The sequence below is a fragment of the Sardina pilchardus genome, chromosome 18, assembly GCF_963854185.1.
Source record: "Sardina pilchardus chromosome 18, fSarPil1.1, whole genome shotgun sequence".
Lineage (NCBI taxonomy): Eukaryota > Metazoa > Chordata > Actinopteri > Clupeiformes > Clupeidae > Sardina > Sardina pilchardus.
This window is the reverse complement of record NC_085011.1, coordinates 16708575-16733285: the sequence shown is the minus strand read 5'-3', so window position 1 is coordinate 16733285 and position 24711 is coordinate 16708575. Positions and strand designations below refer to the sequence as shown.

Sequence of the window (24711 nt, the reverse complement as noted above, 5' to 3'; positions counted from 1 at the left end):
GCCCGTCAATGGAGTGACAAAGGGGACCTATTCCTCGTGGTCACAGAAAGATTCATATATAACTGTTCTAGTGACAGATTTCTATGACATAGAAGACAACTAGTAAATCTAATTTGGGATTGGGAATTCAGACAATATTCTCCTCCTCGTGAAGAGGGTGAATAGTTGGGGTTAAAGGGGTCCTATGTTCCTAATTGTAAGTTGTGTAACACGGCTGGGGGAAACAGTTTCTCTTATCCCACCGGAAACATGCAACAAACTTAATCTAATTCTATTGACAGGGCCAAGTGATTCAATATGGGCTTTTTCTAGGACAAATCTGTATAGCACTCATGGCATATAACAGATCTAATTACAGTGCATGCAAATGCACTGTACTGTTCTTCCTAGACTTCTTCTTATTATTATTCCGCTGATCGATTTTTCTAACCGCAATTTCTCTTCAACCGTTTAACTTAGAAACTTCATTCAAACTCTGTAACGTAGGTCTTCTAATGGATCGGGTTGGTATGACTTTTCAACTTTGTAACTTTTATACTTTTTAAACTATAAATTAAAAACTATTACAATTTACCCCATAGACTTAACATTGGCCTCTATGACATCACAATCGGGTCGTTAAGTAATTAGAATCTTATGCCAGGTGGCCAGCCCCACCTGCAGCAGCTCTCTCTCTCTCAGGCTTTGAGCATACAATCTCTCTCTGAAGACTACATATCCTGTCTGTTTCCTCTGTCCACAACTGTTTCAAAATAAAAGTCCTCACTGCAATAATACACTATTAAACCATTTAACCATTGAAACTACTCAACTATTTAACTGTTCAACCATTCCCACTGTCAGTTATCATCAACTATGCCTCCGGTCAACTACATGAAACCTCCATGTACCTAGCAACCAACATAGCAACCATTAAAATTAAGCGTTTATGACCGTTTCCATAGCAACCAACATGATTATACTGCAGTAACTTCTTGTTTCCTGATAGTGGCCACCATGGATACCCTAGCAACAAATGTTTCAAAATAAAAGTCCTCTAGAGCAAGGTGGCTAGTTAGCATGGTTAGCATTGTTAGCATTTTTTAGCATAACTGTAAAAAATCATCAACTAAGTTAGCTAATCGACCTGGTTAGCATTGTTAGCAAATTTAGCATTGTTAACATAGTTAGCATTTTTAGCATTACTGCTAGAAATCATTGGTTAAGTTAGCTAATCAACCTAGTTAGCATTGTTAGTAAAGTTAGCATTGCTAGCATAATTAGTATTTTTAGCGTAACTGCTAGAAATCATTAGCTAAGTTAGTTAATCAACATTTTAACATGAATAGAAATCATTAGTTAAGTTAGAACTGGAATGTTTCAGCTTTAAACTGTCTAACTTCACACTATCAACTCTCTGTAAACTATGCAACCACCATGTTTACCCTAGCTACACCTTAGTAACCATATCTACATTATCTATCTGTTTTTGCATTTTCATGCACTGGTAATTCCTTGGAATTGCATTTCTAGTTAATAATTTGTACTCCGTTTTTACATACATTAGTTACTAAAAACAGATTTCCGTATCTTTGCTTGTGTGATGTACATTTGGACCCTTTAAAGGCCCCCGACCTTTATTCTTTACAGAACCATGCCCGCTAAATAAAGTCCGGTTGGTTTTGTGACTGCTACAGTGCATAGGACTTCCCTTCCTAAATACACAGCTGAGTTCGCTACTCCAGTGTACTGTATGTCAGTGTATTGTGCAGTAAGTTTTTGGAATGGATTGGTCCGCACACTGGGTAGGCTCCAAAAATACACTTTATTTACTTCATAAAAAGGCAACGTTTCAATCCGCAGTGGGATCTTCTTCAAGAAGATCCACTGCCTTTTAACAAAATCTCTAACCAAGGGTTAGGGTTCTGACTTTATTTAATAAGAAAAAAAAAAATCTTCTTGCTCTCAGTAGGTGAATTCCGAAAGAGGTGGTGGAGAGCTGTGTGTGTCTGCCCCGGTAACGGGACACTTTTGTATTTCTCTAGCTGAACCTCAATCTATCACCTTTTATCACAGTCAGCTGTTTGTCTATCTCTTGTTTCTTTTCTGATGGCTTCCCACAGCTCTTCAAACCTAACTTCCCGACACAGCACACAGATGTTGCCTATACATGGCTCTACGCAGAAACTATTAAACTTAAAACTCTAACACAGCATTCGGATGAGGCCCATATATGGCCCTAAGCAGGAACTACCAAACTTAAAACTTTAACACAGCAGTACTCTATAAGCCTGACTGAAACACTTCAAAGGCTAACAATTGTGCTTTAAAGGATTAAGCAAAAACACATTCTAAAGCTAAACAAAACCACACTTTAAGCTTTTTAGTCAAAACACACTTCTAGTCTAAGTAAATATTCTTTTCACACAAGTTATCTATCATTGCCGCATTTGCACATTTTTATTTGGTTTAGAGCAAGCTGGAATTAAGCAATTATTTTAGACTATTTTCTAGCTAACTATCTTATGCAATTTTTTTACTTTACCACGGTTCACATTTTCTGCTACTTTCTACAATGTGGAAGACAAAACGACGAAAAATTTGTCAAAATAAAAGTCCAACAATCTAGTAATCCATATACAGGGTATTATGAATCCTCTCCAGCGTTTGTAAACATCTCATTAATATTTTTTGAAGTCTACTTCAAATGTCACTTTACTATATGAGTTGTGAAGTATTCATCACACTGGGAAGTGAACTACTGACCATCTGTGGACCTCTGAATGGTTGTAGATTCTTGTTTTATATATCTATATTCAGTCATTGGTGTAGACAATTATGCATTCTTCAGAGGTTCCTATCATAACATATATAAACAGACAAACAACAAACTAAATTCTCCTGGACACTGTACTTCCCCGTTGACTAAGATGTGACATGATCAGGTTGGCTAAAACAAAAAAGACAGCAATGCTGCTCTGCGATTTTTGGACTTTGAAGTTTTTGACGTTTTGTCTTCCACATTCCTGAAAGGATTGGCATGAATGTTGAGTCATGTTTCATGAAACAGTCATGAATGCTTCATGTGCAGTTCATGACAGATGAATGTGTTATGAACGAACCCATCAAGTAAAGTGTTACCTAATATCCAAAATATATAATGATATAATTTGCTATGATAATAGTATTCTGAAATGTGGATATTCAGCCTAACTACTTGCACTGGATCCAAAATAATTACTCAAAGGGTTTCACACAAGCACACAATGCATCACATGATATCATTTCATGAACATTTCTTTTTATTTTAGTTCATTTGTCCATATTTTTTTCAGTAGATTTCAGAAAAAAGTAGTCATTTACAAATTGTTTATATACTACTTATTTATACAACATGTACATTATTATACATATTATTATAGATGATATGTTTTAGAGTGGTCATAACAATGTTAAATGTGTGGATTAAGGAAATGCCATTGATCCATTCTTCAGTCTTTTAAGTAAAATGCAGAGAACAGCAGAGCGCAATCATTGAGCTCCTGACACTGACGACAACACCAACTGGAACTACCAAGGTGCAACTGTCTTTCAAACGACCAAAATGTGCGTCCTTGTTTGTGATAGAGAGTTTGTACTACCCTTTTCTGGAAACACCAAATCCAAGAACGACGGCGCAAACTAGCAAGGTTGCAACGCTAGAAACTCTCCTCAAACAGATGGACAGAGACCAAACTGGATGGTGGTGGGCAGGCATGGACTGGCCATAGGGCATACCGGGCAATGCCCGGTGGGCCGACGCATATATTTGGGCCGAGGCTGTCAATTTAATTAAAAAAAATATTAGGCTCATTTATATAGCGTACGGCCACAACGGTAGCGAATCGCGGCCCATTGGTTGACTGCCTTAATGGACATTGGGCTAGTCCAATGAAATCTCAGGGCCCTCCCTATCTCCCTCCCGGCCTCATCTCCCTCTTGACTGGAGTTCGACCGGAGTTTGAGACCGTTCGTATATGAAAATGTACGAAGACAAACCACAAAAGCGCAAGGGAGGCGCAGAGAAGTTGCGAGATAAAAGGCAAAAGCCTACAAGTGGATGCAGCAAAAATTTGCTAAAATTACAGAAATGTTTGCCACCACAAGTTCAAACAGGGCCGTCGACATATAGCAGCAGTGCAGAAGCAGCACCGAGTGCAGGCTTCAGAGAGGCACATTCGATTGTGCAAGTTACACAGAGGAAGGAGTAGCTATTCAAATTGATTCGGAGGAGGAGGAAGAGGTGAGAAACGTGACCCAGCAGGGACAGATTGAGGAGGAGGCCAGAATAGCTACTGTGAGGCAGGTAAGAAGTAGCCGAAATGTTGGCTGAACTTTTTGGGCGCACAACGATCAATTAAAAGTTTGAAATCTGCGACTGCTTCTTCCCCTTGCTTCTTTTAGACGTATTAACCTGCCTGCTATGTAGGATTCAGCACCCAGTTAAGCAAAATAAAGTTTTATAGTGTGAGCGCGTCTTTTTGTGTGGTTTCTGTGTAGGCCTACCCCTCTCGCATGCATTTGAATTGCGATACCCATTAAATTAACGAGTTGTCGGCTCGCCATCAACCTTCTGAAATCTTAAGACAGTCACGATTGGTCGAAATTGTTGTCAATCTTGACGCAGTACAACAAGCAAACTATCACATTTCTTTGCGACAAGCAGACACCCATACACACAGACATGCAGTCAGACGCATGGAATGAAACAGGAATGGTGATAGCCCATGGAATTAACAATGAAAATGTTTTGGGATGTGTAGCCTATACATCTTCACTAAATAGTATCAAGGTGAATTGTTGGCTAAAACTGTGCAAATGCTCAACATAAATTATAGCAGGTTTTATTTAGTGAAGCATTTAATAGCATGAGTTTTGTGCACAACCTCATCCTTGCTGGTTTAAAGGTCACTCTAGTGTGTGTGTGTGTGTGTGTGTGTGTGTGTGTGTGTGTGTGAGAGAGAGAGTATAATAATAATTAATATTTTTTTAGCAAGGGTAGGCTAGCCTACTCGCTTCCATGCAGGCTACTGCGGTTTGCTTAAATATTTTTTACACACAAAACAGTGTGCACATATGTTTTATCGTGTAAATTATCATGGTGGGCCACTATGGCCAAAAATGCCCGGGCCGTTTTTTGGTCCCAGTCCAGCCCTGGTGGTGGGAGGAAGGAGAGGACATCGAAGTCAAAGCACCTGAGGCAACAGCACATTGGGCGAGTCATTAACTACATAGCTGTATCCGTTGACTGGACAAGAGAAATGAATGCATCAGTCTTCCAGATAGAACTAAAGTTAATGCTTAAGCTTCTAATTTCTCATAGGGCTGATTCATAGTCAACAAAAGGTATGGAAAAGTACAGTATAATGCACACTTGCAAAAATTTGCACTTGAAAATTGCTTTGCCCAGTATTTTGTAACGTAACTTCATATGTGTTTCCAATGGGGGTTCATTGACTGCTTAGCTTGCATAGACTAAAAATGGCGTCAACTGCATTCCTGTAGCTTGCGTAGACTATCAATCAGGCCATAAGGTTCTCGTTATAACCCATCCGTGGAGCTTGTGCCTCTCTCCATGGGCTCAGAGGCCCCACAGGATGCCCTGGCTTGGCTCAGGCCCCAGGTCATCCTCCTCAGACATGGCAGGTACCGTGCTGCCGCCGACCTGAAGTCGTTCCTCAGGAAGATGTAGAACACAGGGTCCAACAAACTGTTGAGGCTCAGCAAGCCCCTGCCCAGCTGAAAGGGCAAGAAGATGGCTCTCTCCCAGGCACAGGAGTCCCTGTGGAACAGCAGGCCCAGGTACTTAACGTACCCGGTGACGTGGTAGGGTCCGAGCACCACGAGGAACGTGACCACCAGGAGGGTGAGGAGGCTCTTGATGCGCCTCTTCTCCTTCGAGGCCAGGGCGGTGACGGCCATTAGCGAGCGCATGGTCTTTATGTGGAGGATGAGAATGAATGCCAGAGGAATGACGAAAGACATCAACAGGGTTATGAGCCGGTAGGTGATGAAGCCTCCCTCTGAAGGGTATTTCTCAATGCACAGGGTGTAGTTGGCACGTACTGGGAAGAGCTTGTTGAAGGCGACGGACAGGGGGACGGTAACTATCACCCATGCACCCAGTGCAAACCAGCGGGCAAACTTGAGTCGGCTCAGGAAGTGGAATTTCAGTGGACAGGCGATTGCCAAGTGGCGCTCGAGTGCTATGATGCACATGAAGAAGATTGCTACGTACATGCTGATGTAGAAACATAGACTGGTGAACTGGCAGACTCTGGGACCAAATCGCCAGTGGTGGTCGTTTGTATAGTAGTCAATCCACAAGGGCAAAGTCAACAGCTGGATAAGGTCAGCAAGTAACAAGTTAAGCACATACACCGGCAAGACATTTTCTGTTTTGATGAGCTTGTAGAGTCCACACAGAGCTAGAATGTTCAAGGGAGTGCCGAGACTGAAAAATATTCCGTACAGAACTGGAAGGAAGACTGCATCTTGCTTGAAGTCTATCCCGCATGAGTTACCATAACGATGTCCACTCGAGTTATTGAGAGGGTTCTCAGAATTTGATTCCATCTTTGATAGACTGAAATAGAGAACAAACATTCCATATCTCATTTCAGAAGTGAGAGCAGTAACTGCAACTATAGTAGGGGAAACACTTGGCAATTTAGGTATACCCCTTATAAGTTATTGAGGTTTTTGCGTTTTTGGTATCCTCTGGACATCGAGTAAACATTTCTGGACCTTAAATTTAAGCAGTGGCAATTTTTTTTTATTCTAAAATAGCATATTTAAAGGGTTCAGCAGGATTTCCTCCTTACTATAGTGATATAGTTTGGTTTTACCACCCAACTCAGTGATCCAAAACTCATTTCAGTGTACTATGATAATACTTATATATTTTTTAAAAAAATTAAAAACAAAATTCACTGTAAACAATTCACACTAATAATATTCAACGAAGTTAGAGTTCACTTACTGTGCTGTGAATCCTTTGAAAGTCGTTTGGTGCTGACTTCCTCTAAAGAAACGTTTCTCCACGGTCCAGTGTGTTTAATGACTTGCATGAAATGCGGAAGTGCTTTGAACTATGCATTTTTTTCAGTCCCTATCTGACGGAATAGACAACACTAAAATTACGGAACTTAGAAAAGTACGTGCTTGTTACTTATATTTTTGTCTTAAAATAACATGCATGTGGTGAATAGATAATTCCAGCAATTGCAACATCAGAGTCGGTTTGGGCATGTAATAAGTGGTTTGCATAGCTCAGCAGTGAGAAACAGTTATAGGCCAGTCAATCTAGCGTTTGACCCATAACTAATTGCAATAGTAATCATTCCAAGTTTTTTGTGATCCCTAGGTATATCTAATTGACATATCAAAAATCTACCCGTTTATATTTAGTGGAACATACTTTTTTTCAATGTCAAAGGTAGCAATTTCCAATGCATTTTGCCATTGGGATTTACTACTGGTGAAATGGGAAATGGAAATGTTAAACTATAGATATCAAATTGAAACTTTCACAGTTGTTTACTCACATTAAGGCAAAGATTTTTTGTATTGCAAGTTTTCTGAAATGTGATGTTTAGATATGCAAATGAGACCAGTTTTACCTAAATATGCAATAATTTGCATATATTTCTAGAAAACTAAATCTGAACAATAGGTACAGTCAGCTTCAAAATAATTGCTGCATTTTGCTTCTATATTGGATACCAAAAGCCTATGCAAAGGGAATATTAGATATTACTTCATATCACCTCAGAAATGAAGAAATCAAGTCAAGTCAAAATCAATGCGTTTCAATGGAAGTACATTATAGAACAAATGATTTTCAATGATATGGTATGATGGAAGTATCTCAAGTCACATGCCAGGTCACATAAGGAAGATATTGACCTTTATACAACATATCAAGTGAGTTGGCATGCACTGAGATACTTCCATCATACCATATCATTGACAATCATTTGTTCTATAATGTACTTCCATTGAAACGCATTGATTTTGACTTGACTTGATTTCCTCATTTCTGAGGTGATATGAAGTGATATCAAATATTCCCTTTGCATAGGCTTTTGGTATCCAATATAGAAGCAAAATTCAGCAATTATTTTGAAGTTGACTGTACCTATTGTTCAGATTTAGTTTTCTAGAAATATATGCAAATTATTGCATATTTAAGTAAAACTGGTCTAATTTGCATCACATTTCAGAAAACTTGCAATTCAAAAAATCTTTGCCTTAATGTGAGTAAACAACTGTGAAAGTTGCAATTTGATATCTATAGTTTAAAATTTTACCCATTTCACCTGTAGTAAATCTCAATGGCAAAATGCATTGGAAATTGCTACCTTTGACCTTGAATAAAAGTATGTTCCACTAAATATAAATGGGTAGATTTTTAATATGTGATGCAGGAGGGTTTAAGGATCAATAAAAAGTATGAACCATTACTATTGCAATTAGTTTAAGTTTTGGCCCTTTTTTGAGCTAGATTGACTGGCCTATTATACACTCAAGAATCTCACTTCTTTGGATATACGCTTAAAACCACCTAAACCACTTAAATTTCACTCAAACAGAAAATAAAAGTAAAACCTTAAAACTCATAGCAGCGCTCTTAAAAGCATTTGATGACACTCCACAGAGAGCCACCACAGAGAAGAGAAATGTTCACTGCTGCTGATATTAGATTATCTTAGTTTCAACATTACCGTATTATCAGAGTGCCGCGTACAAGTACAGAACCAATGACATGCAGTTAGCATCTAAGCAAAAGGGGAACATTGTGCACAGGAATAATATAGAAAACATGTTATAAAGATATCACGGTGATCAAAACCAATTGGCATGACACCAGGGGGTTAACTGTCAAATCACCCCCCCACTGTGTGAATCATGTGTGGGTGTTTCTCCTGCATGAAATACAGCTATCGTGTAGCATATGGAAACACTGATCTGACTCGCAAATTGATTTTGTCTAGTTATTAAATTAGCTTTAGTTAGATTTAAAGCAACACTAAAGAGTTTTCCGTACCTTAAAATAATTTTTCCAAAATCATTTCAGCGGTTCATCAACTCGTAACAGGGTGAACGGTGCTTCTGCTTTCACTTCGCGGCCCTCTGTCGGCTATAACCGCACTATATGTAACGCAATAAGACATTGCGCTTTGCCCGGCATCCATGTTAGGGCCTCAAAAGGGAACAGAGCAAGAGAGTGGACCCATGCATGCACATGACCAGAGCACTGAGGTGAAAATACTATTACATGTTTCTTGGCTTCCAGCAATGTAAAAAAACAAGAAATAGTTTGAAAGTGTTTTAAAAACAGTAACATGTACATGTTGTGACTTTATTTGTCCTACATAAAGATATTTGTGGAGCTTTCAAATTAGACATCAGTCAAATTAATGTGACATGTTACTGGGAATGAAAGAATGGAAGATCATTCACTAAGGGTCAAGAAGTTCATAGTTCATCAAGTCCAGTGTTCACAAATGCTTTAACAAAGTGAAGCATATTGTTTAGGTCATATTTTCATATCGTATCTCATCTTCATTCTGTTGAGCCAATTGAATGGGCTGCAAGCATTACATTACACATTTTGCTCCCCGACATTACTTGCTTTCAGGTACACGCTTGTGCACCAGTTTGTGCATTATGCACTATTTTGTTAGCCTAGAAATCTAGACGCCCCTAGCGGCAGCAAATGTAATTTGGCTGGCGGGGCAGTCTAGGCACGATCCATAGAGCCAGGGAGCTGAGAACTCGAAAAACCAGCGGGCCAATCACAGCGTGTATAGAGTCGGTGGGTGGTCTTAACATAATGGTGACTGACATGCGACCAGAAGTTGCGACGGTAACGCATCCTGTTATTTGAAAACAAGAAGATGATTCGTTTAGCGTTATCCTATTGCGGGGAGGGAATTTGAAAGACAACTTTTTATCCCACCCCTCCGATTGAGCCCTGTCTACGGTGAGTGTCCAGACCCTACATCTTGATGTGGGTCTGGCTTGTCAGGCTACTATTTTGTGACATGCAGCATGCTGTTTAGTGCATTGCAGAAGTCTGTCATCTAGACAAAAGGGTACCCAGCCACTTGTAATAATCCAAACAGTTTGCCATGGCCAGCAAAATATATCTAGGGAAGATTTGCACTCATCATCAAACCCCAATTCCTGATTCAGAACACACGTTCCTATTAGTGGAAGGTGCCAATCTTGTGTTCCATATCAGCGTTTGCATCTTCACAGATTTGGCACTTTAAAAAACTGCCAGGGAAAAGGAGCGCATAGTGTATTTGAATGCGCTTCTTCATTTTTCAATCAGAGTTGTAATTCAAATGCTTACAAGGTGTTGAACCACCACTTGGCAGATATTTTCCGGCCCTGGCTCGACGGACGGATTTCCGCGCTATGCGCTCTTTCCGCGTCATCTTAGCCCAGGGCATGGCTCCAAACTCCATGTAAAGTGTGTAGCTGTCCAAAATCCAATCTCCCGATCAATATCAAAGCTTTCAGATACGGGGGGAAAATGAAGTCTAAAAGCCCCTCGCACTGAGGTTATTCATAAAGCACGGTGGATGTCAAGGGAAGATGCATTTCCATTTTAAGGAGCATCCCCTTCCCCTTCAGTGGCAACGGTGATGCTCAGTGCTAGACGCTCCAACGACAGTGAATGTGAGTTATAAATAGATTACATCTAATCTCAAGACTTTATTATATCAGCTGTCTAATGTCTTGGAATATAATAAAGGATCGTGCCCTTGTTATAGCAAAGAAGTCCCCTTTGCCTTCAAACACTTTGGTAGCACACTCTTTAATTGAATCAGAGCTCATTAAAGCAGAGTTGTGGACGATGTTATACAATTGTTATGCGTGAACCCCCTGTTTTAAATTGACTCAGTGCAGGTGAACTTAGTTTGACACTGTGGTTCCTTGTGATTAATATTTTGCTGGGCAAGGAGGCTGGATGAATTCTCAGGGACGGTCTTTCGGAATCCGCATCTGCAGCTTCCGAGCTTCCGCGTGCTGTGAAAGAGCCATGCACTGGTGTTGATGCATGAGTATGCCATGTACCGGTGGGGTTTGGATATCATGGTGCGGGAGGGACACAGTGAAATGCGCTTGCACAAGGAAATTCTGGAGGCATTCATTTATTCTGAAGATCTCTCTGAAACAGAAAAAAAGAGGGTGAACCTGTATGAAGTCTTTCTCTGAGCAAGTAGGTGCTGAACCATACTGTATGTTCTTGAGATTGTAGTGGCTTCAGAGATGAGAATGAGGAAGACTTCTGTTTGATTGCTCATGAAATACTACTTAAAGAAGAATATATCTTCTCTGAGACATATTCTCTTAGCTCTCATGTTCAGTGTTTTCTATAAAATGATTTATCTATTACTGCACAGGGCAGCAGTTGCCTTGCCATGGTCACATAACACATATTAATGGATCCAACAAATTACCAACAATTAGAAAAGCTGAAAAGGTCTAGAGTTTCTGTGCTGAGGTGATGATACTCTTGTTTGAAAAACCAAAAGGGTTGGATTAAAAGCTATACTATTGCCCTGAACGTCAGGGAAAATTCAGTTTGCTGCTGTTTGCCGAAGTGCTCATGAAATTGCTTTTTGACCAATGATTAGAAGTTGAACTAAGAATCACTTCTGGAGCCTTTCTAATACAGTATATACAGTATACAAATTTGTGTATGCATAATTGAGGTTAACTTATTCAAATTTAGTTGTAATTTAAGCCATTCTACCTATAGAAGGGGACACAGTTATATCTCCATCCATTTTGGAGCAGAAGCTACAGTATGTGTTAGATAGAGTTCCATTCTTCATGTTTGATTAAGTTATATGGACAGTATACCTCCTCATTAACTCTAGTCTCCATCATTCTTGGCTAAATATAACACATATTAAATGGTGCTGGAACAGAGTATGGTTCAGGCTAATAAACAATCACAAATTAGCTTGATATGCTGATTAATGAATGAATAAGTGAATGTGAGAAGACCTCAATAAAAATAACAAGTACTACTCAAGACTCAAAATGGCTGCATTGATGTTGACGAGTGCACCTTCTACAGTTACGTATCTCCCGTCAGTTTCAAAAACACTTTAGTGATGAACCAGTTGCACAACTGCATAATCACTAATGATGAGTTTAAAACTCCTATTACAAGTGTCACATACTGCCTCTGTCAAGAAGATTTCAAGCACCAAGGAACATGTCTCCAGGAGGCTTTAAGCGATTTAAGTGTTAAGTTAATGGGTCATGTGTGGGGTTTTTTTCCCTGTGTTTTCAAACGTGTCACAGAGGTGAAAGGCATGGCACCTTTAACTCGGCCATCTGGCATGCTCCGCAATACAGGCAAGCGTGACCCATATGAAGGATTTCACCGGAGAACCACTGAGTAGCATCTGTTCTCAGCGCAAACGCCCTGGGTCCTTCACACGACATGACAAATTACACTGGGCGCTTCACATTTAATTATTCACATGAACGCTTACCTTCTTGGAGCACCTCGACTCGCAAAAGATTGAAATTCGACAGCAGTTTTGTGTGTGTGTGTGTGTTTGTCACATAAAAAAAACAGCCTGGAAACAAGGTGTTTTACTTCTTTCATTTCAACTTGAAAGATTGTGGGTCTGTCTTTTTGAAGATTAGAATCAGTGAAATCAGTGCATTTTATTGTAAATTTGCCAAATTGAATGAGCTGAGTTTTTGTGCAATTCTGGCATGAGCGTCATCAGATAGGAAAGATATGTAAATAGGATCCCTTCCATTCTCACTGATATGGCAGAGATTATATCAGTCAGCTTCAATTTTGAACCAAATCAATTCGAAACTAAATACAAGGCCATTTATTCAGCGGTCCATTTCGCCCAAAGCAGCATGCTGCTGCCATCATCTTGTGTTCACTGTGCTGCGAGGGTTTCTCTTCTTCAGCTTTAGATCCAAATGGATCCTTAGGCCATAGCTTGAAAGAAATAGTCTCATTTTGCTTTAACAAAATGCATAATTGCTTAGTGCATGCTGTATCTGTATGGCAAGTGAATTAATCTTTTCAATAAGAATAAAACAACACGGAAAGAGACAGCTTGTGAGTAAATATTTCATAGAGGAGATTAAAGGCTGAGCTATTCTGACACCACACAAGCTGGTTGATATTAAATGATGGCCAAGTAACAAACAAACAAACAAACCAAAAAACACTAAGTTGAGGTATTAAGAGTTTTTTTCTTCCAAGTTATTCAGCGTAGAACGGTTCTGTTGAGGGGCTGTACCACAGTGCTTCCCAAACGAATGAATTAAGGAGAAGTAGAGAAATGATTTATTCATGTTCAGGAGAGCTGAGGGACATGCATAATTTGTTCTGGTGATAAAATATGACGAGAAACAAAAGGGAATTTGTTTACACTTGCATTTGTACCTTTAATTTCTTGAAAACAACAGTTTCTAATAGCAACAATAGACACTGACAAAGAAGGTAACTCCCAGTGCAAAAGCTGCAATGAAAGCATGTTAGAGGAGCTCCAAATTAAAGACAGATAGCCAACAGGTATAAAAGAAGCCAAAGAAACAACCAAATCAGAAACTGTCGGAGACTATAACAGTTTTTTCTGATTGCTTAGAAATGAAAGGCAAATTCTGTCACACAAACCACAAAATCTCACACCTCAAATCTGCAAATTACATCATGCATCTCAAACCTGCAGATTATTAGAGATACCTTGCACTCAGTTGTGTTTTTCAACACGGTTCACAGAATCATCATGTGGATAAGCAGACAAAGCAAAGCACCAACTACACAGTGATGGTATAGATGGAAAAACAAAACACTTGGCCTCCTTTCCAGGGCATAGGCTTTGTCATAAGTATGTGTGTTGTAAGCATGCACATTCACACACATGCCCTCCTCATCGCTTGGTCCGCATCATTCACCTCCTTCTTCACTTCTTCATGACCTGGTCCTCATCCTCATCCTCCTCTTATTCATCAGCTGGTCCACGTCATTCACCTCCTCCTTCACTTCTTCATGACCTGGTCCTCATCCTCCTCCTCTTCATCGCTTGGTCCACGTCATTCACCTCCTCCGTCACTTCTTCATGACCTGCTCCTCATCCTCCTCCTCCTCCTCTTCATCGCTTGGTCCACGTCATTCACCTCCTCCGTCACTTCTTCATGACCTGGTCCTCCTCCTCATCCTCCTCCTTCACTTCTTCATGACCTGGTCCTCATCCTCCTCCTCGTCCTCTTCTTCATCGACTGGCTTGCATCATTCACCTTCTCCTTCACTTCTTCGTCATCGCCTGGTCGTTGACCTTCCTCTGTTCCTCCACTTCTTATAAAATGAAAATAACAATGTGGGAAAATAATTGACAAAACAGTGATGGTTTGGCAAACTTGGTGAATGGATCAGCTTTAAATGTTGATAAGAATTGAGCTTCAAGAAGAATTGTGCTTAGTGTTTAGGCACAAAACTGTTCTATGGGATTTATTTGGGATATTCATCATATAGGCTATGGCAACATTTAGATTTAACAATAGATACATACTGAATGCCAACAAACAAAGAAACTCCAAGGCACTCTCGATTGAAAAAGTTTAAAAAGCTTTTATTGTTATGGCTTGGTCATATTAACCTTCTAAAAACTCTGACGCGTTTCGGCTACATGCCTTCTTCCGGGAGTTAAAAGAAGGCATGTAACCGAAACACGTCTGAGTTTTTAGAAGGTTAATATGACCAAGCAATAACAATAAAGGCTTTTTAAACTTTTTCAATCGGGAGTGCCTTGGAGTTTCTTTGTTTGTTGGCATTCAGTATCCCATCCATAGAGCACTTCAAATTTAAGCAAACTTTTGAGTCCAGGAAGCGCTCCTCTACCCTTATTTTTTAAATAGATAAATACTGTTCCTCATGGAGTAGGCTTCGACAGAGAGCATCTGTAATTCTGAATCATCTTTATACATATCCCAATAAGACATTCCAAATCTGCAGTTATTTTTTTCCAGGTTTGACAGTATAGTTCACCCCAGACACTTAGGGAAGCACAGTCCCCATAGAGAAATCCCAGCAGACAAGCGCACAAGTATAAAGGCCTGGAAGAGCAGGAACCATTTCAGAATGTGGCCAAACTGGTGTGTAGGTACTGTATATTACCAAGTCAGTTTGGGTTACAGTAAAACAGAAGGAAGATACAGTAAGCAAAATTGATCTGCCTGGTGCTCATAGCCTTCGTTTGCACTCAAAAATGATTTCAATCAAAATGTTACTTATTTCATTCATCATAGTGGTGTTTCATTTTCATTTCATTTTAGTTACACAACACTGTTGGGTTTAATCATCATTGTGGGTTTTTTTTTACACACCATCTGTCTTTCATTGAACCTGATAACAATCTTTGCTTTTGTTCCCAGTTTAAATGTTTGTGCGTAAAATAAATTGCCACATCCTGTGGCCATATGTTATCGCAGCTATTGAGAACCATAGCTATCTGCACATTAAACAGACTCAGTCCACACACTGTAATATTCTGAATTAGTTCAGCTCTTGAAATACCCATATATCATCATAATGTGCTGCTTATTTATGTACTTTTGTGACTATTGGATTTATTTGAAAACTCATAATAAATGCAAATCAAGTTGATCTACCACATCTCTAAAAGTATCCTCCATGTGAATGATTTTATCCCACAGCTGATGCATGCAGAAGTTAAAAAATAAGAAGCATTTCCACAACTTAATCTGAAAGCGATGACTATGAATACCATGGTTTGCCATTTCCTTTTTTTATGGCCCATTTCTTGGCAGCGGTGCTAGACACAGCTGTGCCATAGCCAAGCTCTATTTTTCTTGTATGTCTACCGCCCCAACAAAACATCCTCCGTTTTTCAACCAGGACACTTTTCTTTCTTCTCCCTGGTCTGTTCCCTTTGCGTCTTCCCCATGCACACAAACACGTATGAATCAGTGCCTTTCAGTGAAGGGTTCCCAGGCAAATAAAAGACCGCCGTCTGACATGTTGACATCCACAAAGGTCATGGGTCTCTATCCTGTGGTGCAAATCCAACCCAACACATGCATCTGACAGACTGCAAGTCACTTTGGATGACATACTTCGCTAAAGAACTGAGTGCGGTGGTGCACCCCGTACATGACGCCGAGGGATGTGAGCGGGTTGGGCGGTGCGGCGGCGTGCGTCACAGATGCATTGTGGGAGTTTCGCTTCTTGAAGGTGCATCTGAGGACCCTCCTGCGTCGTCTCTGTGACAGCTGGCTGCGAGCTCTGCGTCTCACCGCCAGTATGGTCACCTCTGTGAGCTCCCGTTCAGCAATGCGCCAGTGTGGTCACCTTTGTTAGGCTGTTAATTTTCTAAAATAACAGATTGCTTGTAATGCTGCCACAGGGGAGAGACTAGCTTTTCAGTGGGGAAGTTGGCAGATGCCTGACTTGACTCAACTCTCCCTTTGAAGCTAAAGGGGAATTTATTGTTCTTTTTCCTCTGCCAATGCTGAATCATGACCGTATGCAGCATTGAGGTTACAGGGGTCTGCAAGACTTCCCCGAAAAGAGGTTGGCTATTTTCCCTCACCAAGTGGTCAATTAGGCCCCCCTTTCCCCCCCTTTGCATTGTTCCTTTGTTTTGACTAAGCATTTTGTGTAGTTGATTTGACTTACTTGTTCAGTGGATATTGAGCGGACCCCGTACTTAATTCAATTTGCGCCGTTTCTGATGTTACAGTTCTGGGAGTGCTACGGTTCCGGTGGAACCGCTGCTGAAACTGCTGGTTGGAACTTTTTTCTTGTTGAAAACTGGGAGCGGTTCCAAATAGAGCCGTTACAAGAAGCTGGAAATCTATTTTGTGTCCACTCCCCTAAAACACTTCTTGTGTTCTTGTCTGGTTGATACTCCTGCTGTGTTGTATTTGATGGAGAGTTGTGGTTCATTCATCGTGATGCCTGTCTGGATGATTTCACAGACAGCTAACAAGAAATTGTATATTGTGTGTGTGAATTGAGAATTAACTAAGAACTAAGAACTTTTACGAAAAACATGACTAAGAACTCTGAACATCAAATATCCATCAGTGCATGGAATGGATATACTATGATATACAGTATATAGATCAGATGATATCTATTTAATGATATCTACGGTATTTAAATTCATTTATGTATTTTTACATAAAGTAAAACAATATAGAAATTCACCTTTTTGTCAATTTCAATGTACTTGGTTTCCAATTCACATGTTGTCTCTATTGAGTGGTCTACATGAATTGGATATGGTTATGGGATATGGCAGACGCTTTTGTCCAAAATTATTTAATAACAACAATATAATAGTTTGAATTAACCGTGAACGGTCAAAAAAATGGTAAGACTACATTAAGGAGTTTAGTAATGCTAAACAATGTCAGTATCATGCAATATCAATGATCAACAGTCTAATGAAAATAAACAAATACTGTAATATGCAAACCAACTCAATAGGTTACAGAAACCCAGTTTGTTGTGTAAAACTAATTTTCTGTTGGCTGTTATTCATTTGACGTAGGCATATCAGTGAGTTTTGATCTCGTCACCCAGACTTGGTGGCAGGAAACACATTTCATTTCTCAGGAACAGACTTTTGGTAGTACTTACAGTAACTTGATGGTATCTACATTAGAGTGACATGACACGGTCATGACATATGAACCCTAACCTAACCCTAACCCTAATCCTAAACCCAACCCAACCCTAACCCTAATCCTAAACCTAACCCCTAACTTGTCATGACAAAAACAATGGCATGACATGACAGAAGCATCATGTTGTAAATGTTGGTTACCTAAATGTTTGTCTTGTTTATAATGTTTATGACACGTTCATGACAGTGTCATGTCACTCTTATGTAAATGCCTTCAAGTAAAGTGTAAATAGACAGGTACATTTCCCTATCCGTAACTTAACAAGTTAACAACAATAACAATTTATAGCGACTTAATCATGAACTGTAGCACAGGTAGAATGGCATAACATCAGTCAGATACCATAAATGTAGACATACAGGCTAATGCATACAGCATGTAGGCTACAGTATCTGTGGAGCACAAGTGTTTCTATTAGACGGACATTACTATGCTGAAGGTGTGAGCAGAGACAAGGTCTGGGCAGAATGCCATGTCTGTCTACAAGGCAAATACTCAGACAGCCTCCCTTAGCAAAAGGGCTCCTCCCTCTCTGAATTAGAGTACATGGCCTCCATTACAATAAAGCACGAGCCTTGTATATTAGGGGCACTTCATGCTTTGAAGGCTGCACAGCCTCCTCATAACAAAAGTCCACTGACACTACAGTATATCTGACATTTTGTGACTATTTGATTCAGATGGAGTAAGATGGCAGACCATGAATACTGTATGTATATGCTGTCAAATATATCTCCAAGCAGAAATTCTGTATATCTAGTTATCAACTTTAATGTCTGCTTGAGAAGCTCAACTTCATTTATTCAATGCCCATTTATTCATCTTCATGGGGTTTTGTTGTCAGGGAAAAGTCATGGAATTTTACATTTCACTTAGAGTGGGAACCCTGTTTTTCAGTATTTAATGCACTGTGTACCCATTTAGCATTAATGGAGCACCATATGATATAGTCTACAAATGATGAAAAGTGTAATGTCCCTACCCACAACAACGAGAGCAACACAACGTGTTCCCTTCCATGCAGGTGTCAGCAATGACAGAGACTTCTTCCTCATTACTGTAGGTCAGTGGGGCATCAAAATGAGTTTGAAGCTGTCATTTTAAGGTAAAAATCATGTTGCTCTATAAAACATTCATAGTCTGGCTAGACACAGGAACACTGACTATCAGGTGTGGCTACTAAATAACAGTACAGTACTGTTATTAGAGAATAGATTAGACTGATTTTTTTTTTTTTAAGAACACAAGTAGTTTCATTACATGTCCTTAGTCACGTTCCATGTGTCAGTAACCACTTAAAGGTATATACATGATCTGTAAAGGGATTATTGCTACTGGACCACTTCATCTGATTCAAGAATCCACATCCACACTTTTATCCTAGAGTGTTTAAAATGAGTCTGTCCAGTCTTGAGTCTGATTTTATATCATTGTAACACCAAAGAGCTCTAGGGTTTATCAGTCATAAACAGAACAAAGAAGCATATTTATTTTTGGAAAAAACATACAGTAAGCCTACCATATAAGCCTACCAGCAAGATTGTCTGTTCCATTGGTCTGTGGACAATTGTCAACAAGTTACTGAATTACAACTAATGATTTAAAATAAATAATTTTGCCAAAAAAAGCCTCGCCCTAACCCATCATCATATTTCTTCATTATTAATGGTGAAGTTGTTTGTGGTCTGACTTCTTAAAAGGGCAAAACGCAAGTGAACCAGACACCTTCGGAGACCAAGGTTGTCAGCTGTGTCTTCTGAGCCCTGCTTGACTCACCCACACCTCCAGCTAGCCAGGCTACAGCTTGCATGCGTGAATACTTGTGAGTGTGTGTGTGTGTGTGTGTGTGTGTGTGTGTGTGTGTGTGTGTGTGTGTGTGTGTGTGTGTGTGTGTGTGTGTGTGTGTGTGTGTGTGTGTGTGTGTGTGTGTGTGTGTGTGCATATGTGTGTGCATATGTGTGTCTATGTGTGTGTGTGTGTGTGTGTGTGTGTCTGTGTCTGTGTGTGTGTGTGTGTATCTGTGCCTGTGTGTGTGTGTGTGTGTGTGTGTGTGTGTGTGTGTGTGTGTGTGTGTGTGTGTGCGCGCGTGCGTGCGTGGCCAGAAAGCTTTTTGAAATCCAAGGACAGCAGGTGAGACACAGCAGGTACCATGGCACTTTACCAGCATCTAGGACAGCAGATCATTCCTGGCCAGCAAGAGGCCCCTTCCTCCCCCCTCGCCCCCCCCCCCCTCGCCCGCCCCAGCTCCCCGCAACCCCACGCTCCCACCCCATCGGCCCCCACACAGCCGGCTCTCTGGGCGAAGGTTAGTGACTGAGACCTGGACACTGCCAGAGGGAAAACACTTTTTAATGTAAACCAACTCGCCTATAAATGACGCCAAGAGGTAATTAATCATTCATTGACAGTGAGAGCAGAGGGTGTCTGGCAGTGAGCTGAGTGTGGAGCCAAAAGCTCATCATGGTGATTAAGACGGAGAGATGGGATTATTATGACATAGGTAGAGTAGTCCAGAGCGGGGCTAGCGCAGGTCAACGGCAACGTCTTTTGACTGTGAAAAGAAGAACTATTACCCACCAGGGGTGTAGTTGTAAAATAAGAGGTAGGTAAACTATGAATCCTGCCATCACGGTAGGCTAAGGTGGACTGCGCCATGCCGTATCAGGTTTTTTAAAAAGGCATTCAGAACTTGTTTGATAATAGTGAAGGTTATTGTAGACTTATTGTAACAATAAGTGGTATTAAATGGTTCATATTGTTGAGTGTTGATGAATGCACATTTTGTGAATGTGGATAATACAGTGTTATTTTCTCATGTTAAACGTTGAAATTGGTGAATAAACCTTTGATAGGTGGATAAACGCCATTTTTGACCTTTCAGAGGTGGATAAACCGTGTTTACTTGCGTTTATCTTTCACTACACCCGTGTAATCTTTTATTTATTTATTTCAACTTTTATTTATTTATTGCATTTTGGCACAAAAAACATAGTGTAAACATATCTCAGGGTTTTTGAAGTATGTCGCAAATGAACCAGATCATGATATTTTAGTCACTTCCTCTCTTAAGTCCTTACAATAACAACAAACAGTACATTACATTAATCTAGCACTTCCCTCAACACTCAAAGTGAAGGGGGAACCTCATCAACCTCACTTGGTGTGTTCTGGAGACTGAGCTCTGGTTTGTTTATAGCAACCGTCGCTGTGGTGGAGGAACATGCTGATAATGGTACTGTACACGGGCTGCATTCACATTGTGCTTTTGCTTTTCTACTCTTCTAAGTACTCCAAGTGCTCTACGCAGTACGGAGTGGCTCACATTCACCCACTCACACATTCATACACCTACAGTGGAGGTGGCCATGCAAGGTATACCACCTGCACTCTGGAGGCAGAGAGTAATGGCCAGGAACACAGCTATGGCCTGCACACCTCAAAGACGCTCAAATACAAAAATACATTCAATCCATTCTTTTTCATTTGGTGATATTCTGTTATTCCAAAACACTACTGCGGAATTTGTGCCATCTCAATGTGAAGGCCACGTAAACATAAACAAGGTGAGACAATTGGCATCAGCAAATAAATCAGGTCTAGCACCTCAGGACATTTATTATCACCCTGAGTCTTAAAAGAAGCTTTCCAAACCCAAATGCTATAATCATTCCTCAATATGTGTACGCCAGATAGCAAATATTCATTTAGGCCTCCCGTGAAATACTTCTTTTAGACTTACCCTGACACAAACATCCAGCTATTTGGGGGGAATTGATCACCATTTCCAAAGACTTAATCGTTCCTCTGGGGCTGAGCCCATATCTCTGCAGGAGGATGCGTAGGACAAGTCCATTCATAAGACCACATGCTGAGGTTCAGATATACAAGTAGCCTACTCGGAGGCTTCCAAAACTCATGGGGGGGCATGGCTTGTAAAATTACACTTGCAGACAGCATGCATATCCACATTTTGTATTAGGCATATTATGTTACTTGAAGTTTTGTTCAAAATTTTCAGTTGATCAGGTTGGAAAATTATGGGAGGTGAGTAGATTTCTACCACATATAAACTGGACCTCTGACACCAATATAAAAAGCTCTACGTAGCATCAACAGTAATCACCCTGATGTCAACATAGTTTCTGATATGACTTCTTGTATTCCAATATGTATGAATAATGTGCAAAGTTCTTGAACATTTAGAACATATGCAGAGGATCCAAATACATCCGCGGACAGCCTCCCTAACGCATAAATGGATCAAGTTTGGTAGGCTACATGAATGAACATTTAAAGCCAAATAGTTATGCACGCCAGCCTTCACACAGAAGTTCTTCATGGCAGTTTCAACTAATATCTCCTCAAATATATTCACTGTGTGTGTGGCTGTGTGTACAGAACTCACAATTTAGCCCCTGTCACGTCATGTCTCTCCGTTATCAGTGAAGTCATGCTAATCATTATTGACATACTGTCATGCTGACGGTGATAGCGGGGATGTGCCCGGGACTCAACCATTTAAATTGGGCAGGCAAGAGCCGGAATGGAAATCAGGCAACTTTGGAAGTAACGCAGAATAATGCAGAGTGTTCAAGGCCAGCACAGATGTTTCCACCACTGCTGTTTGACTCCCATGGCAACCTGTCATGCTCTCTGCATTACATTACACAGTTAACACCTTTCCAGGAATACGAAGAGAGAGTGAACGCAGTTACAATAATTCAGTGGGAATTATTGCTCATGTGCAGCTCATCATTTAATGTTTAAAATGCTTTGTGCCAAAGTGGCAAACTAAAACGACTGCTCCTCTGTGTGAATATTGGTGTTCTCTGTTGGGCTCTGCTACATATACAATGAAATTGTCTTAAAGGCAGATCAATAGCAGTTTAACAGCGCTAAGCTATCGGCAGCTCGCACTATGGGCAAGTCAGAGAAATATATGGAACAATTATGCAGCTCACATATCCTACTTCCAACCAAGCCAGTTAACTAAAATATGACATTAGCCTACATTAAATATGTATCTTTAGTTAGCGCAGGGGAAGGGCGGTATTCAACAGCTGTAATGTGTGCAATGTTTAGAGGGGGTTTCAGTAGAAAATTTAAATTAAATTGCCACACTATCTAGTGCTTTGAGAATTGTGTGAGATACTCTGACCTAACATTCATGTCCAAGAGCATGATTCTTTTATTATTTATATTTCATACTGATGTCTTCAGCAAGACAACAGTTTCCTTCAGTACCCAGTAAAGAGTAGCATTTTCTTAATCATAATGTTTCATATGTTTCATTGCCTTGCTCTATTGTAATCCAGTGCAGACTGGTGTAGGCCTATTTACCTAAGACTCTTTGCTTGTTGAGTCCCTTATGTTATTATCCGACAAGTCTGACAAATTGAAGAAATATTTGGAATTATACTCTTTAGTGTGTAAATCACCCCTGTCACGGCAGAACAATTGCACAGAATCTGGCCAGACAAGACAAACATATTAACGAATTTGAAATTGTGGATTAATGGTCCAAAGAAGGGAAATCAATTTGTGTACTGTAAAGCCTGTCAGTTTGATCCCTTCATCCAATAACACCCGATCGTAAATGATTGAAATCTTCAGAGAGGCTACCTACCATTTCAAGGTGCTAATTCAATTAAACCCATTCTTGGAGGTCGCTCATTTGTGAAAGCAATATGTGATAGGTTTAAATGCCAATTAAACATCACATACATCATTCCTGACGTCGGCTTTTAGCTTTACTGCCAGGATAAATGTTGGGTCCACTGAGGCATGCTGACACAAAAAGATACCCCCAATCCATCTCATGTAAGCACTCCTACCACTTACACACTTACGGCTTCTTCTCACCCTGCTGGGGCCTTAAGAAGTTTCTTGTGATCAAGCACTACGGAGTAATCCAGAAAAAAAAAAAAAAATCAATACTGTGTTTTATATCTGATCCATGTTAAAGGCAGCCATCCTATAAACTAGGGAACAATAATTACTAGGCTTAACCCTGGTAAATCAATGCTTTCTCATTATCTCAATCTGCACCCGCCCATCCTAAACATCTCGTGCATCACTTCAAAAGCTGGAATGTCTATTTACTTTTCATCGAGCTCCTTAGCCAACACATGTTGATCAGGTTCAATTACACTTCTGGGCCGAATGGCTTGATTGCCTTTCTATGAAACAGACATAAATAACAGTGATCTGTCTTCTGTTTAAAATGAGGGCACATCAGGCCAAACTAAACGCTCATTCACCTCTGCTCGCTCTGTGGAGTGGGCACATTGGCTTTTGAGTCTATGATCCAGTAGTGCAGGGGTAGGAGTGGATGCAAACCCAACTCCCAACTCCCAACTCCCCCACCCACTCTCTGGTCTGGCCTGGAACACATGTGGAGCCGCTGACCCAGATGCATGTGAGATGATGATTCTCAATCAAATTCAAATTCACTTCCTTCCTGCACATCGTTTTTTTTTTTTTCTTTCTTTCTTTTTATGGAAGTGAAAATGCCAGTCAGCATTGGGACCATTTCGTTTACATGGGGGGGGGGGAGACATCAAAAGCCCTGTCTGTCTGTCTGCAAGTCTGCCAAGTCCTCTATGGGACTGCTTGCTCAGCTGCGGGTGTTGAGAGTGGCTCATATTCGTCTCCTCTTTATCTGATGGAGAGTGCGACCCTCTGAAAGAGCACTACAGAAGGTGAGCATATGGTACACTTCCTTATCCAGGCCCCATATAGCTGCACATAAGGTCTCTCTACGCTGTCCTATACTGTATGAAGTTCATGCCACTGTGCTTGCAGATAAGGCAGCTATTGCATGTGACCGGCTACTGGAGTCCTGGCCTTCGCGGTCCGCATTTACGGCCCAGAGAGAGGTCAGATCAGAGCACTAAGGAGCCACGGTCTAGAGCTATTGGAGATACATGTATCAGATTTGGAAAATGCAGATGCAAAGAACACAAAAAACATTTG

The 24711-nt window shown here is 40.4% G+C and overlaps 1 protein-coding gene across 1 annotated transcript; it reads right to left on the bottom strand.

The window, feature by feature from the left end:
• Positions 1 to 4122: 4122 nt before the first annotated feature.
• LOC134064269 (G-protein coupled receptor 4-like) lies at positions 4123 to 7063 on the bottom strand. Its single transcript, XM_062520134.1, has 2 exons — positions 7001 to 7063; positions 4123 to 6604 (listed from the first exon to the last, which is right to left on the bottom strand). The coding sequence occupies exon 2, from the start codon at positions 6592 to 6594 to the stop codon at positions 5560 to 5562; it is 1035 nt and encodes a 344-aa protein (XP_062376118.1). The 5' UTR covers positions 6595 to 6604; positions 7001 to 7063; the 3' UTR covers positions 4123 to 5559.
• Between the last annotated feature and the right edge of the window lie 17648 nt (positions 7064 to 24711).